General features: G+C 41.4%; 1 protein-coding gene across 5 annotated transcripts in view; it reads left to right on the top strand.

Annotated features, from left to right (window-relative positions):
• CLTCL1 (clathrin heavy chain like 1) overlaps positions 1 to 13,850 on the top strand; it is a 34,991-nt gene extending 21,141 nt beyond the window's left edge. Inside the window, exons 17-34 of one of the 5 annotated variants that reach the window (XR_005956962.1) lie at positions 19 to 253; positions 2,076 to 2,198; positions 2,623 to 2,768; positions 3,160 to 3,343; positions 3,525 to 3,717; positions 4,210 to 4,367; positions 4,463 to 4,627; positions 4,763 to 4,870; positions 5,186 to 5,353; positions 5,436 to 5,585; positions 6,400 to 6,531; positions 6,849 to 6,959; positions 7,506 to 7,676; positions 8,250 to 8,471; positions 9,189 to 9,209; positions 11,428 to 11,503; positions 11,866 to 11,995; positions 12,513 to 12,645. Coding sequence is in view for 4 of the 5 variants with exons in the window: in XM_041489155.1 (XP_041345089.1) it covers positions 19 to 253; positions 2,076 to 2,198; positions 2,623 to 2,768; positions 3,160 to 3,343; positions 3,525 to 3,717; positions 4,210 to 4,367; positions 4,463 to 4,627; positions 4,763 to 4,870; positions 5,186 to 5,353; positions 5,436 to 5,585; positions 6,400 to 6,531; positions 6,849 to 6,959; positions 7,506 to 7,676; positions 8,250 to 8,471; positions 9,189 to 9,209; positions 11,428 to 11,503; positions 11,912 to 11,995; positions 12,513 to 12,628 (2,563 nt within the window). In the remaining variant the exon portion in view is untranslated. Of the gene's footprint in view, positions 1 to 18; positions 254 to 2,075; positions 2,199 to 2,622; positions 2,769 to 3,159; positions 3,344 to 3,524; positions 3,718 to 4,209; positions 4,368 to 4,462; positions 4,628 to 4,762; positions 4,871 to 5,185; positions 5,354 to 5,435; positions 5,586 to 6,399; positions 6,532 to 6,848; positions 6,960 to 7,505; positions 7,677 to 8,249; positions 8,472 to 9,188; positions 9,210 to 11,427; positions 11,504 to 11,865; positions 11,996 to 12,512 lie in introns of all 5 variants that reach the window. The other 4 variants (XM_041489155.1, XM_041489152.1, XM_041489153.1 and 1 more) reach the window with 4 other exon arrangements.
• The last annotated feature ends 291 nt before the right edge of the window (positions 13,851 to 14,141 follow it).

The raw sequence follows: 14,141 nt of genomic DNA, 5'->3' as shown, positions 1-14,141 counted from the left end.
ATGTTTGCTTCTTCAAAGGCTTAAGTTGCTGTTGCCATGGCTTGAATCAAGGATTCATGAAGGCTGTGAAGAACCTGCAACTCACAATGCTTTGGCCAAAATCTACATTGACAGTAATAATAATCCAGAGCGCTTCCTTCGTGAGAATCCTTACTATGACAGCCGTGTAGTTGGCAAATATTGTGAAAAGAGGGATCCTCATCTGGCCTGCGTTGCTTATGAGAGGGGGCAGTGTGATCTGGAGCTCATAAAGGTTAGCAAAACTGCATTTATAAGCATGCTGTATAGAACTACTTGCTGCCTGAAGTGGAAGCCTGTCTGGCTATTAGTCTAACGCTTGCAGAATCCTGTCTTGCAGTCTCACTCAGGAGTTGAGGCAGGTGGGATTCTTCTATATGGAGACAGTAATTTTTATGCTGAGAAGAAGAACTTATGCTGTATGTCCAAACTGGAATTGTAGAACTGGAACTTTGAAGTAGAATCCATGTCTTTCATCCACTGATTCTGCTTGAAATTCATTTGTTTATTAGGTCCAGATAATGAATATGCCTACCATTAAAGCTTTGTTAATTTGATTTTTTTTGAGCCTTAGGCTCAACAGGAGGAGCAGACTGTCATCTAGCCTGACCCCCTACAGTGAAAGAGTTTCCCTGAAACTAAAACAGAGCTTGTAATTTTACTTGTTGTGATTGACCTATAGATTTGCTCCAATACTTAACCAGAAATGAGGAAAATAAGTGTTGACAGTTTAACTACAAGGACTTACTCCAATAGCATTCCTCTCCTGTCTTTAAGCTTGTTTTTCTTAGAACATCACTCAGAATTTCAAGGGCAGGTGAAATTCTCAGGGTTCTCAAACACTTTCTGGTCTTGATGTGAACACCAGAGCTTAGTGTCAGATTAAGCCAGTAGTGCTTGTGGTTGCTGAGAAAAACATTCTCCCCCTACCTGCATTTCCATATTGGTATATGCAGAGAATGTCAGCTATGAACATTAGAATGGTAGTATAATCTAGGCTTGCTACTGGATTAAAGTGGATGGCTTTCCAGCCTGAAGTGTTTAAGTAATAGTTCCACTGTAGCTGTCAAAAAAGGGCTGGCTGCATTTTTCTCCTTTATTTCAGGATATGAAGGTGGCTTTGAGTTGTTGTTTGCTAGGAGACTGCTAGGATAAACTTCACGATTCTAGTTAGCCATTAAAGACTGTCTGTACCAGTTTCTTCCCTGAACTGATGTTCTGAGAAGGTGTTTCTGGTTGTGGAATAAAGATCTTCCTGTAAGAATGAATAAAGATCTTCTTCCTGTAAGAATTATTCTTGAGACACTTTTGTCTCCTGGAAGAAGGGTCAACTCCTGCAACTGATTAATGTAAAACATAAAGCAAAATTGTGCTAGTACTGATTTGCTTACAGCACAGTAATTGAGATTCCATGGTCTTATTTGGATATAAGCAATGTGAGCTGTTGCTGCAAGATGACTTAGGCCTTCAGATTTTCTACTCTTTTAGCTGGAAGTTGAAGCTAGTGGTATGAATAGGATCACAACTTGTAACTCTCCCATGGTGCACTTCTATAAGGAATTTCACATTTGTTGTGTACCCTTAACACCTTAACAAGAGAATCCAAGGCACTTGCTATTCTGAACACTCGTAAACACGTGTAAAGCTAATGACACCAAACACGTAACCTACTTCTAGCTTTAACAACTGCACCATTCCTCAGTTCACTGCTTAGCACTGCCCAGCCAAGTGGCTCCCCTTTTTAGATTTAAAACTTAAGTTCTTCAGGCTTCTGCAGGTCTTCACTTCAACCAGAAGCAAATAGTTACTGTGAGGCCACAGTCAGAGTGTTTGTGTTGGGCAAAACCAAGAGAAGCCATAGAAATTCTGCTTTTCCAGAGACCTTCTCCATGAGCCTTCCAGATCAGAGGTTGGGTAAGAGCTTGTCTGTGGCATTTAGCATTGGTCAGAAATTAGTTCTAGTCAGTCTTCTAGACTGTCTGGTTCATAGCTAGCTAAACCTGTCTTGTGGTACTGAGCCTTAACAGTAATGCCAATAATTGTAACTTCTCCTTCAGGTGTGCAATGAGAACTCCCTGTTTAAGAGCGAGGCTCGCTATCTGGTGCGCAGGAAGGACCCTGAGCTCTGGGCAAATGTACTGGAAGAAAACAACCCATTCAGGCGGCAGCTTATTGACCAGGTACAGCAAAAGGCTCAATTTCCAGTATGTGGAGACCTCAGGATGTCACAGAAACATTATGGAGCATTAAAGTAGCATTCTTCCCCCACAAGGTCCCTTAAAGCCCCCTCTCACCATATAGAAGTTTGTAAGAATTGACAGGTATTAATTCTGACCTTCGTGGTCAGAAGATTTAGCTACCAGTAAGATACTTTTTCTGTCCTGGAGAATGACCTTCCTCTACTGAATTTGTTTCCCATACAGATGTAAGATGTGATTTTACTTCTGTATAAAATACAGCTAATAGCGGTTTCTTGCTGTCTTTATTAAAATGCTCTCAAAATTCTGAAGCTTTAATTTGTAGTTCAGTGGACAAATAACTTGACAAATGGACAAATAGTTAATTTGGGGAAAACACTTAATAGTTTCCTGCCTTTGAATCTAGGTTGTCCAAACAGCTTTATCAGAGACACAAGATCCAGAGGAAGTTTCTGTAACTGTGAAAGCTTTCATGACTGCTGATCTGCCAAATGAACTGATTGAGTTATTGGAAAAAATTGTCTTGGATAATTCTGTATTCAGTGAACACAGGTAAGAGAAGAGCTTTGTCCTCAAGTTTAGCCTATTCAGTACCTTTGTTTAGGTTGTGAATGATCCAGGTTATCATGGGCCTCTTGGTTGCAAGACCTAAACACTCTTCAGTGTTTATAATAAGGTGAAAAGCTAGAATTTGGAGTGCTTTGTACTTGAAGAACAGAGCTAGTTCACACTGTGCAATTTGCAGTGATGTGTTGAGACCAGAGAACACTAATACTGGTAAGCAAATTCTTTTTGAAGCTAAGTGTCAGTGGTTCTCAATTTGGGGATGAAATGTTGTTTCTAGTGGCAATAAGTGGGTTTATTTTTTCACATGTACAATCCATGTCACTTAAGCAGGTGTTGCTGTGCACTGCTTATAGCCTATGCCTTCTGTTAACCAAAGGAATCTCCAGAATCTGCTGATCCTGACTGCCATTAAGGCTGACCGCACCCGAGTGATGGAATACATTAATCGGCTGGATAACTATGATGCCCCAGATATTGCAAACATTGCCATCAGTAATGAGCTATATGAGGAAGCCTTTGCTATATTCAGAAAATTTGATGTCAATACTTCAGCAATTCAGGTGAGTTGTGGTTCCTGCATGGTGGTGTAGAATGCTTCCCTGGACAGAAATGGCCGTTCTAAGAGCAGTTAGCTTCATATTGCTTACACAAAGCAGTGTATACACTTGAAGAAAGAGTTCTGTTGGAAGAGACAGTGTTACAAAACTTAGATTTTTAACTTGGAACTTCAATTTCAAACAGGTGCTGATTGAGCACATTGGCAACTTAGACCGTGCTTATGAATTTGCAGAGAGATGTAATGAACCAGCAGTGTGGAGCCAACTGGCCAGAGCGCAGCTCCAGAAGGACTTGGTGAAGGAAGCCATTGACTCCTATATAAAGGCAGATGATCCATCTGCCTACATGGAAGTTGTTCAGGCAGCTAATAGAAATGGTAAGGCAAAGCATCTTCAACTTCAGATTGCTTGGATGTGAGCTAGGTTATTGTATTTACATGGAGCATCAGGGACTATTGAGGCTTAGGAATTCTGTTTCAGAGAAAATGGAAACAGTCAGTACATGGAATGGATGAGTCAATGTTAAGTGAGATTCCTGTCAACAAGATTGTCTTGCTACACCAAACATAGACCTCTCAGTGGAGATAATTTGGACTGTTATCTAAAGTGTCACTAAGTGTAATGTATTTATTTAGCTGTACGTGGCAGAATTGTTTGCCAGTTGGATTGCAGAATGGTAGCAAGAAGTCTAGTTTTACCTGAAGGTGACTTGGTGTTGACAGGGAATTCCATAACTCAAGTGCAAATGGCTTATTGTCATGGTAGAGGAGAGATTTGAGCCTGCTAGTGAAAACTGTCCCTAAGGTGGGTAAGGTAAACAATATGGAATGACTAAACATAGGATCTTACATATCTCTGCTCTCTTCCAGATAATTGGGAGGACCTAGTCAAGTTCTTACAGATGGCCAGGAAGAAGGCTAGAGAGTCTTATGTAGAGACAGAACTTATTTTTGCTTTGGCAAAAACTAATCGTCTGTCAGAACTGGAGGAGTTTATTAGTGGCCCTAATAATGCCCATATACAACAGGTACGTCTTGATCCACAGTTTCCAGGTGTGACTTGCTGCTTAGCTGACCCCTCATTCTTGCTGCTGCCTTTGTTTACCTTGGACTCCTCATTCAGGTTGGTGATCGCTGTTATGAAGAGGGGATGTATGAAGCAGCAAAACTTCTCTACAACAACGTATCAAACTTTGCTCGCCTGGCATCTACCTTGGTGCACCTTGGGGAGTATCAGGCAGCAGTGGACAGTGGCCGCAAAGCCAATAGCACAAGGACTTGGAAGGAGGTAACTTAAACTTGTTGGTTTTAGTAGATTTTAATTCTAGAAAAAATATTATGGAAATACCTATTTGGAACTCTTAGTAAACCTCAAGTTTGATAAAGCTTTGTACTGTTAACTATTTGCTGACTGTCATGGCAGGTCTGCTTTGCCTGTGTGGATGGAAAAGAATTCCGCTTGGCACAAATCTGTGGCTTACACATAGTCATCCATGCTGATGAACTTGAAGAGCTGATCAGTTACTATCAGGTAACTGTTAATATTCTAGAAGACTTGTACAGCATACTAATAAAATGCTAATAAAATGGCCATAGAAAATAAAATATACCCTGGGAGCTAATATTTAAATTCATTTTTCCTCTATCTTCATTTCTTAGTTGCAACGTGTATTTTTTCTGTAGTAAATGGAGGTAATAGTTTCCATTTGTGCCTTCTTTTATAATTCTCTGACCTCATTGGAATCAAAATCTAAGCACTTTCAATGTAGAGAAAGTCAAATCATGTTGTATTTAAGTAAATAGGTGTTTTAGCAATCTTTTTAATCCTTATTTTCCTATCATCCAGGATCGTGGCTACTTTGAAGACCTCATTGCCCTTTTGGAAGCTGCTCTGGGCCTAGAGCGTGCTCACATGGGGATGTTTACTGAACTTGCCATCTTATACTCCAAATTCAAGCCTCAGAAAATGAGGGAACATCTGGAGCTTTTCTGGTCTAGAGTTAATATTCCAAAGGTATGCAGTAAGGTAGCTGCAAGTGAAGGTGGGAAGCTGCCAGGGAATCAAACCTGGTGCATTTTTTTGTTTTTCTTATTAGGTGCTCAGAGCTGCAGAACAGGCTCATCTCTGGGCAGAACTTGTATTCCTGTATGACAAGTATGAGGAGTATGACAATGCAATAATTACTATGATGAATCATCCCACTGATGCCTGGAAAGAAGGCCAGTTTAAAGACATAATTGCTAAGGTAAGTAACTTGGTAACTGAAGCAAAGTTCTGAAAGCTTCTTTCAGGACAGAGGCAAAAATGCACAACAGAATTGCTGTTTAGAAAACAGTTTGCTTAAGCTACTACTCAGTTTTTCTGCTGTACTTAAAACAACTTCCAATCAGTTTAACACAATTAATTTGATCTTACACTATTTCTTTTATGCTGTGCAGCACATTCTGTTGAGTGGCAGCAGCTAGCACAGAATGTTTTCAGAGGCTGTGCAGGATCATAGGTCACAAACAAGAGGCCTAACCTCCTTAATACCTTTGAGCTGACTGCTGTTTTAGTCTGAGGCTGTAACTGTTCTTGGAAGATTTCTGCATATGTTTCCAGCTGTTTTGGTGTGAGAAGTGTGGTGGGCAGTCCCATGAGTACAGCAGAGAATAGTGAGTTGAGGAATAGTTTAAACAAGATTTAAGACTGAGTGCACCCTTACTGCTCCTGGGGGTTTCAAGGAAACAATTTTAAGACTTTTTAAGGCTATAGTCTTCACTGGCTTCAGAAGTCGGCAAATGGTCATATTAACTGTCGTGGCTGCCTGTGCCAGAAGCTCTTCAGTGGATGGATTAGAATTGGTTACTAATGCCCCTGGTAGCCCGTGATTTCACTGTCTGGAAGCAGTCACAAGATTGAACAAGAATTCTGTGTAAGTGTGAAACTTCTGACCTCTGGAAGGAAACAGGCTGTTGTTTAGTAGGAGTCGCATAAACTTTGTGCTGAGTTAAGGGGTCTGAACTAAGCACCTTAGGCTTACTTCTGTTTATAGTACTAACTAGTATCTGATCATGCAGGTGGCCAATGTGGAGCTGTACTACAAAGCCTTGCAGTTCTACTTAGACTACAAACCTCTGCTGATCAATGATCTCCTGCTTGTATTATCTCCGCGACTGGACCACACCAGGACAGTCAACTTTTTCTCAAAGGTGAGTTTGGGAGAGCGTCGATCAACAGAGTCCTCTTGCTCAAGTTAAGATACTCCAGACTCTGGCTGAAAAACAGAGTTGACATCTGTTGGGTAGCTTTGCCATCGGTATAAAGGACCGAGGAGCAGCCCAGTCCTGGCTTGATAGGGGAAATGCAGAAGAGTTGCATAACTGGCCTTGGAGACTCATATTTTACTCCTGGCAATGCAAGATACCTTGTCTGAAGAGTTTTAACAATAAGCACAAACTCTTGTAGTAACAAATGCAGTGTCAGGATTGCTATACTTAATCTTGTATTGGAAACATCTTCTTTCCAGGTTAATCAGCTCTTTCTAGTAAAGCCGTACCTGCGTTCAGTCCAGAACCACAACAACAAAGGAGTTAACGAAGCTCTAAACAACCTTTTAACAGAAGAGGAAGATTTCCAGGTGAGCCCCAGAAAACAGATTGCTAAGCCTGAGGGATGGTCCTGTTCACAAAAAAGCTGCTGACACAGTAATGTCCTTGAGAAGAAGATAACAATTCTCCAGTACAACAGAGAGAGGGTGTGCAGTCAGGTCCTTAGCAGGCAGGAGTCTTGAGATGTCAATGATTTGCAAAAAAGCAGGTGCCACAGATGTTTTTCTCAGAGCGGACCTCACAAAGGTCAGTATCAGGTGTGTACTCAGTGGGACAGCACTTCTGTAAATAAATTTACTTCTGGCCCCATTGGCTGCTATTTGAAGACATTCTTTGTCTTTTTATGGTAACTAGTTCTTCTGTCTGGAGCTGGTGTGGCCAAGTTAACGTCTTGCTTTGTTAGAAAGTATCCTTTGGGGAGGTGCATGAAACACTCAGGTAAATCAGTTGTTGCCACAGTATCAACATCCAGCTGGCAGAACTGAAACACTTGTGCACTATGATTAGATGCTTCTCTACTCTAGTTCTCACCAACTGCCATCTGGAAGCACGTGTAACAACTCTCTCTCAAACAGGGTTTGAGAGCTTCCATTGATGCCTATGACAACTTTGATAACATAACATTGGCTCAGCGTCTGGAAAAGCATGAACTAATTGAGTTTAGGCGTATTGCAGCATACTTGTACAAGGGTAACAACCGCTGGAAACAGAGTGTGGAGCTGTGCAAGAAAGACCGTCTGTATAAGGTGAGTTAATGGCACTGCATAAATCTCCTGGATACTGAATGTTTGTTAGTTTCAAATCTGAAGTTTTAATTAGTAGTCCTTCACTTGAAGGAAAGACTCCTAAAGCAGAAGTTGTTGCAATTTCAAATGCATGTCTTAAATCTAATTTCATAATGTTGTCCTAATGTTGTCATAATGTATGTGGGGATGTGTCTCTATCAATCACTGATGTCTGTACAGTTACCTATATCAGTGTGGAACATTCTCCATAGGCCTCAACTCACAGGCTTTTGTAAGGGTACAGATGAAATGCCATTATGGTGGTATGCTCTTCGAGCCTGTAGTGAGTTCTCACAGGCCAGTTTGTGCATAGTCTGTAGGAAGCTTGTTGGATGTTAATAAAGTATCTGACTTACCTCCGAGTTGTTGTGTGTGGTGTCTTGCCTCCTACAGGACATGCCTGGTGTTGTTAAAGACTAACTTCATGGTATGGCAAGTACTCAGCTTATCTGGCTAGCAGTAACATGCATGGATGTAAGATGTAGGGCAAGATGTTGACAGGCAAAGGTCAAGCTTAACTGTTCTTTTCTGTAGGATGCTATGCAGTATGCTGCAGAGTCCAAAGATGCAGAGCTGGCTGAGAAACTGCTCCAGTGGTTCTTGGAAGAAGGCAAGCAGGAGTGCTTTGCAGCCTGCCTTTTCACATGCTATGACTTGCTGCACCCAGATGTAGTCCTTGAGTTGGCATGGAGACATAATATCATGGACTTTGCAATGCCTTATTTCATCCAAGTGATGAGAGAGTACCTTACCAAAGTGAGTATTGCATAGTCTAAAAAGCTAAGACTTCAGTCTGCTGTATGATTAGCATTATGTAAACCAGAGCTCTTTGCATATATTTGGATTACCATTCCTTATAGAGGAAGTCGTGTTTAAGTTCTGTAGGTTCCATCACTCCAGGCTAGCTAGCAAAGTTAATGAATAGATGCTTTGGCACTTGAAGAGGTCTAGTTAAACTTCTGCTTTTAACAGTAGACATGAGCAACTGTGCTTCTCACAACAGCTCCATAGCTGATAAACTGAAAACTTGGTGAGGACAGCACATATATCACTTTTATCTTTGTGTGACTATGAAAGTAAAGTCCCCTTATTTCCTAGATTAAAAAGAGCATAGGGCTTTTGAGTAACTAATAGTGCACATTTTTCCTATATCAGCCATAGGAGTAGACTGCTGAAGGTGTTTGGTTTTTTTAAATGGAAAACGGAACTTTAGATTCATAAGTCTGTTTGCAGAATAGTGATACTAAGAGCTGGTCCTCAAGTGAGGGAGAAGAGATTCTGATCATGTGTGGTCCTGAAATGCTTGTCTCAAATAGCTCAAAGATACTAAGCTAAGGTTCTGCCTTGGAAGGCTGTAGGATTGCATAGGACATCATAGTAAAGAACTTCATTAAAATGAGGAATGTAAAAGTGACTGCTTCAGGTTGCTTCTAATAAGTCATGTTAAGTATTCCCCTCTGAATTTTCTTGCAGGTTGATGGACTGTTCTATAAGGTGACACTCTGATTTCAAACTCTCTGTGTTTATTTGTGTCCCTCAATATCCTAGGTTTCTTTTACAGGAATCTAGCTGTAGCTTCTGCCAGAAGAGCAGTGTAATTTAGCTCTAACTCATTTCCTGTTCACTTTCTAATGCTAAAAGGATAACTATTCACAAGCGACTTGAAAATCCAACCAGACTCTTCTCCTCTTCATGGGACACAAAAACAAGTGCTTGAGGAGGCTTTACTTTGGGCTCCTTTTCACTGTATTAGATATTTTGTGGCAGGGAGGATGCTGTTCATGAACAAAGACAAGCAGTTGCCATGTAACAGGATGTGTTCCAAGGGCAGATTGCTTTTTACACTGTAAATTACTAAAGTGTGCAGTAATTCAGGCATGATGGTGAGTTTGTATAGTGCCATGAAGCTTCTGTAAACTTCTTGCCTGTTGGTATGATGAAAGTACTTGCACAGATCTTAAACATCTCCAGCTCATATTTCACTCAGGAGAAACTTGCCACACAAGTTTACCTGAACTCTTCCATGTGAGGTTTAGGTCTTAAATCATTTATCTTAAACTGCTGGTTGGATTTACAAGTAATCATGTGTACTAAATATGGGATAACTTGCCAGAAGGAAAATCTGCATGGTGAAAGTGGTTTACAGTGAAACTAATTTAGTCTGTTGAATTAACTGCAAAACATGAAATTGGAGAATGGGCTTTATAAATGTGGTATGTCTAAAATTGTCATGTAACTAACTTCAAAAGCACAAAAGAATAGACTAGTTTTGGTGGGGTGTGTACATCTTCCAGAGCTTATCTGTCTTTTCTGCATAAAAAAAATGTTAAAGCACAGAACAGCCTCTGTCCCAGAAGGAGTCAGGCACACAGAGTATAATGACACTCACCTGGAAACCTTTTGAACCAATTCTAGGCAGCAGAGCCAATGTGATCTGGCTTTCCCTTGTTGGGGATGGCTGCCTTAGGCATTCCCGCTGTTTGCCCAGCTGAGGGCAGGACTGTGCTGCTGGCCAGAGTCACTGTAGGACAGCCCCAGGGCAAGGCAAACCCAAGGGAGCCGAGGCTGGGGATAAATAGAGCAGGACAGATAGTTGGAAATGGGTAGCTGTCAGTTGCTTTGATCCATAGTAATTTGGATAGCATTTTTAACACCAATATTTAGTGTTATGCTGGAGAGCTCTTAGGCTGACAGCTGTAAATGAACCAGTAAAAGACCTGCTTGCCACTCACGTTTTCAATTTGAGTTGCAAACTTCACAATGTTGAGGAAACTGTTAAACACCATATCTGGATAACATCTCTAAAGTTTAACAGAGATCCCTGTTGAAGCAGTTCTCAGACACGATGTGATTCTTGCAGTGGGAAAGGAGGATGAGGAACAGCTGAAATACAGCATTGGGCTAAATGTAGATTTGCCCAGAATGTTAGTACTGCCTGTACCAGCACGTGAAGTTGTGTGACCTTTATGCCTTGTAGTCTTCAGTCTCAGTGGTTCTCTTCTGGAAGATACAACTTGTTAAACCTGAGAAGGAAAGTACTGTTGCTTGTCAGATTGCCCTCCATACCCACAATCTGAAGTTGTGCTTGGGGCTCCTGCATTACTGTGGTGCTTCCACAAATTTGTTTAGCATGAACAGAGCTTTATGTGGCACAGCACTGAGATCTGTATAAAGCTGATACTACTAGGCCACTTTCCATGATGGTTCTAGAGTTTCCGCTAGAAGTCTCTGTGAATACCACTACAGTTAAACCAGTATCTTGCAGCCAGGTTAGACTGTAGTCTTAGATGAGATCAAACTTCACGGGCCTGGAATATTTGCAAATATCTGTGAAGTGTCACTGAAGGGGAGAGGAATTGCAGTTTAATAGGTAAATGTAGATTAGGCCTATTTGAGATGATGGATGCTCTGTTGGGTTTGAGTTCTGGGTCATAGTTAGCAGTGACTAGAATAAGGCCCCAAAAAAATGCTTCCTTTGAAGGTAATGAGTACCTCATCTGCATTTGAGAGCTGCTGCTTACTGCAATACACCTAAAAGATTTGGGAAGTCAGTTTTACAACAGAGCTTGCTGGGAATAGGCAGACTTCAGTAGTCTCCAACTTGGACTAAAAAGGAGCACTTGATAGCTGAAGTGCCAGGCATGTAAAGCTTCACACAATGGTGCAATTCCTAGACAAGGCCTTCATAAATCTCCTGTTCACTTCAATGTAGGTGGATAAACTTGATGCTTCTGAAAGCCTAAGAAAAGAAGAGGAACAAGTAGCTGAACCCACTCCAATAGTATTTGGTAGGTTTTAATTGATTACCTGTTGTCACTCTGGTCTGTCTCTGTGGAGGCAGCTTACATGATTACGTTGTATCCAAGAAAACTGGTTTCAACTAGATAGTAATTGAAATGGTTGTCTCTGCTCAATGAACTGTGTAAGTTGTTGAAGTGACATCTCACTCTTACAGTACTTCTACTCTTCACATTAAAGTGTTGCTCCTCTTACTTGGCTCAGATCTCTACTTTAGGAATCATGTTTCAGTATGGTAATAGGACAGGGGATACCAGAGTGTTGCCAATCCCAGGAATAACTTATAGAGCATGAAAATTCCTCTTCTGATTCCTGTCTGAGGAATGTGTCTGCTTTCTGCTCTTCCAAGTAGAAAGGCAGACTGTCTTTTTAGCTCACGCATTTTAAGACATGTACAGCCACCATGGCTGTCTTCAAGTGTGATGCTATTTTAGAAGCCCTTCTGAAGAGGCATTCTGCTAACAAGCACCTAGAAGTGGCTGGTAAGGGAAGGATGTGACTGGTTCACTGTCTGATATAAATGTTAACCTGAATTTAACAGATGCATGAGGCATGTGTGGGCCTAGTGATGAAAACAAATATGTCAAGGTGTATTCAGACCTTTTGCAGCACCCTCCAGACTGTGAGACCTAACAGACCTTACTATTTGCTTGACTTGCTTTATTCTCTAGATTTGACCATGCATGGGTTAAATAGTACCAGTTTGGCTTTCAGTATGGTCTCTTCAAAACAAGATGTGTTTATTATGACCTCAAGATCAGTAGATATTAATCTTCCCCCTGCATCCTGCCTTGCTGTTTGTAGCTTCCTAGCAGCAAGAGCAGATGGCATGGGTGCCTTCTCCATGGCACATGCTGGGGAATAGTGTGACTTGCTGGTGTGTGCTTGCACAGGGGCTGATTTTTAGCTAAAGCTTAATAGTCTTATCACACTGTACAGCTAGCATTAGGGAAAGTTGGGATCTTAAACTAACTTTCTTTTTGTCTCATACTTTCCTAGGCCAGCAGTTGATGTTAACAGCAGGCCCCAGTGCAGTACCTCCCCAGGCAAACTTCCCATATGGATACACAGCACCAGGATTCACCCAGCCACCTGTTTATGGTTTCAATATGTAACTAGCTCTCTGACAGACCTTCACTGTCTCTGTTCTCTTTCTTCCCGTCCCTTTTTAACTTCTCCAAGAAGTGTACAAGGCACAGATGACCTTCTGTTGGCTGAACACACTTGCTGCCCAGCTCAGTGAGGAGACTTCAGCAGGATGCCTGTTACTGTTATTTATTGATTATTGTCCGGTTACATTTCAACCTCTGAAAGGCAGCTTTTGTTAATGACATTGTGAGACTCTTGTCTGAAGTTAAGGCACTATTTCACTTACTCATATAGCAATAACTACTTGAGGCCAGGGGAAGAGAGCATAATTTTCTTTCTTTTGAAAAGCCCATTGAAGGCAGCTGGGAAATTGCCTGGCACCAAGTTGTTAAAGCTTTAGCTGAAGCTACTGAGGTAGCAGGGTTGTTAACAATTCAGTGAAACATCTCTTTAATAATGAATTGTTGAAAGCTTGTGTACATCTGACCACCCCATTTTATTTGCATTCTTATGTGCAAAAGAAAATGGGCTTTTCTAATATTTGTGCTCTGAATGTTTAGAGGAATATTGGGAAAGTTTCCTTTTCTGGACAATAATGCTGTTGGAGTTGAATGCTGTTGGGGTTCAATACTGTTGGAGTCTGTTCTCTATTTTCTGGAGTAGATCTGAGACTTGAAGAAAATAAATCTTCTCATGCTAGAGAGCAAATACTTCCCAGATCCTTTTTGTTTAACAAGAAGAGAGCATGTTACTTATTGACGTTAAATGGTACTAAAACAAACCTCAGCTGTGTGTGGCAAGAGAACATGGGAGTGTGCATGGGCTGCCAAAGCACTGGAGATGCAAGAGCACAGCGTCAGGGTTGGGGACGGGGACGTACTGCTACCATATTGAGGCAGTTGGGAGGGCCATAATCCTGACTTTTTATTTGCACCTTTAACTGATTCTGGCATTGGCTTCCTGCCACACCATGTTCTGACCCTGTCTGGTGGGCAGAGTCAGCACCACCTGAGTGACCAGGGTGCACTGACTCAGTTCTGCTATGCTGCAGTAGGATCAACAGCGTGTCCATCACCCACCTCTTCCTTTGAGAATGCCAACAGGGATATATTATTATTTTGTGCCACTTCAAATACATGTATCATTAACGTTTTATGTACTTAGATAACAATGTATAATTTATGGTTATGAATCTTGTGCTAATCTTGAATATTATAAAAGTTCAATTATAAATGTAAAACTGCAGTATCCACCGTGTGGTTCTAGTCTTACTGTCTTGGGTGTGGGGACTGGCTGGTAGTAACACACTGCCACTCATAGCATCAGGTTTCTTAATCTGACAACTGAGCATGCCAGGCAGGAAAAGGGAGACTTGTGCCAAGGCACGTACCAGGGAAGGCCTAGTAAGTAACTTAAAGGGAGTTGTGGTCTCTTCACCAGACACATCAGCAGACGCTGTCACATGGGGACAGCGTGCTGCAGGAGGCAGTCACATGTTCTCATGCTTTCATTCATGGGGCTGGGAAAGTTTCAGTCCTC

The sequence above is a fragment of the Pyrgilauda ruficollis genome, unplaced genomic scaffold, assembly GCF_017590135.1.
Source record: "Pyrgilauda ruficollis isolate IOZ18807 unplaced genomic scaffold, ASM1759013v1 scaffold9, whole genome shotgun sequence".
Classification (NCBI taxonomy): domain Eukaryota; kingdom Metazoa; phylum Chordata; class Aves; order Passeriformes; family Passeridae; genus Pyrgilauda; species Pyrgilauda ruficollis.
Note: the sequence above shows the minus strand (reverse complement) of the source record. Positions and strands in the feature narration are given on the sequence as shown.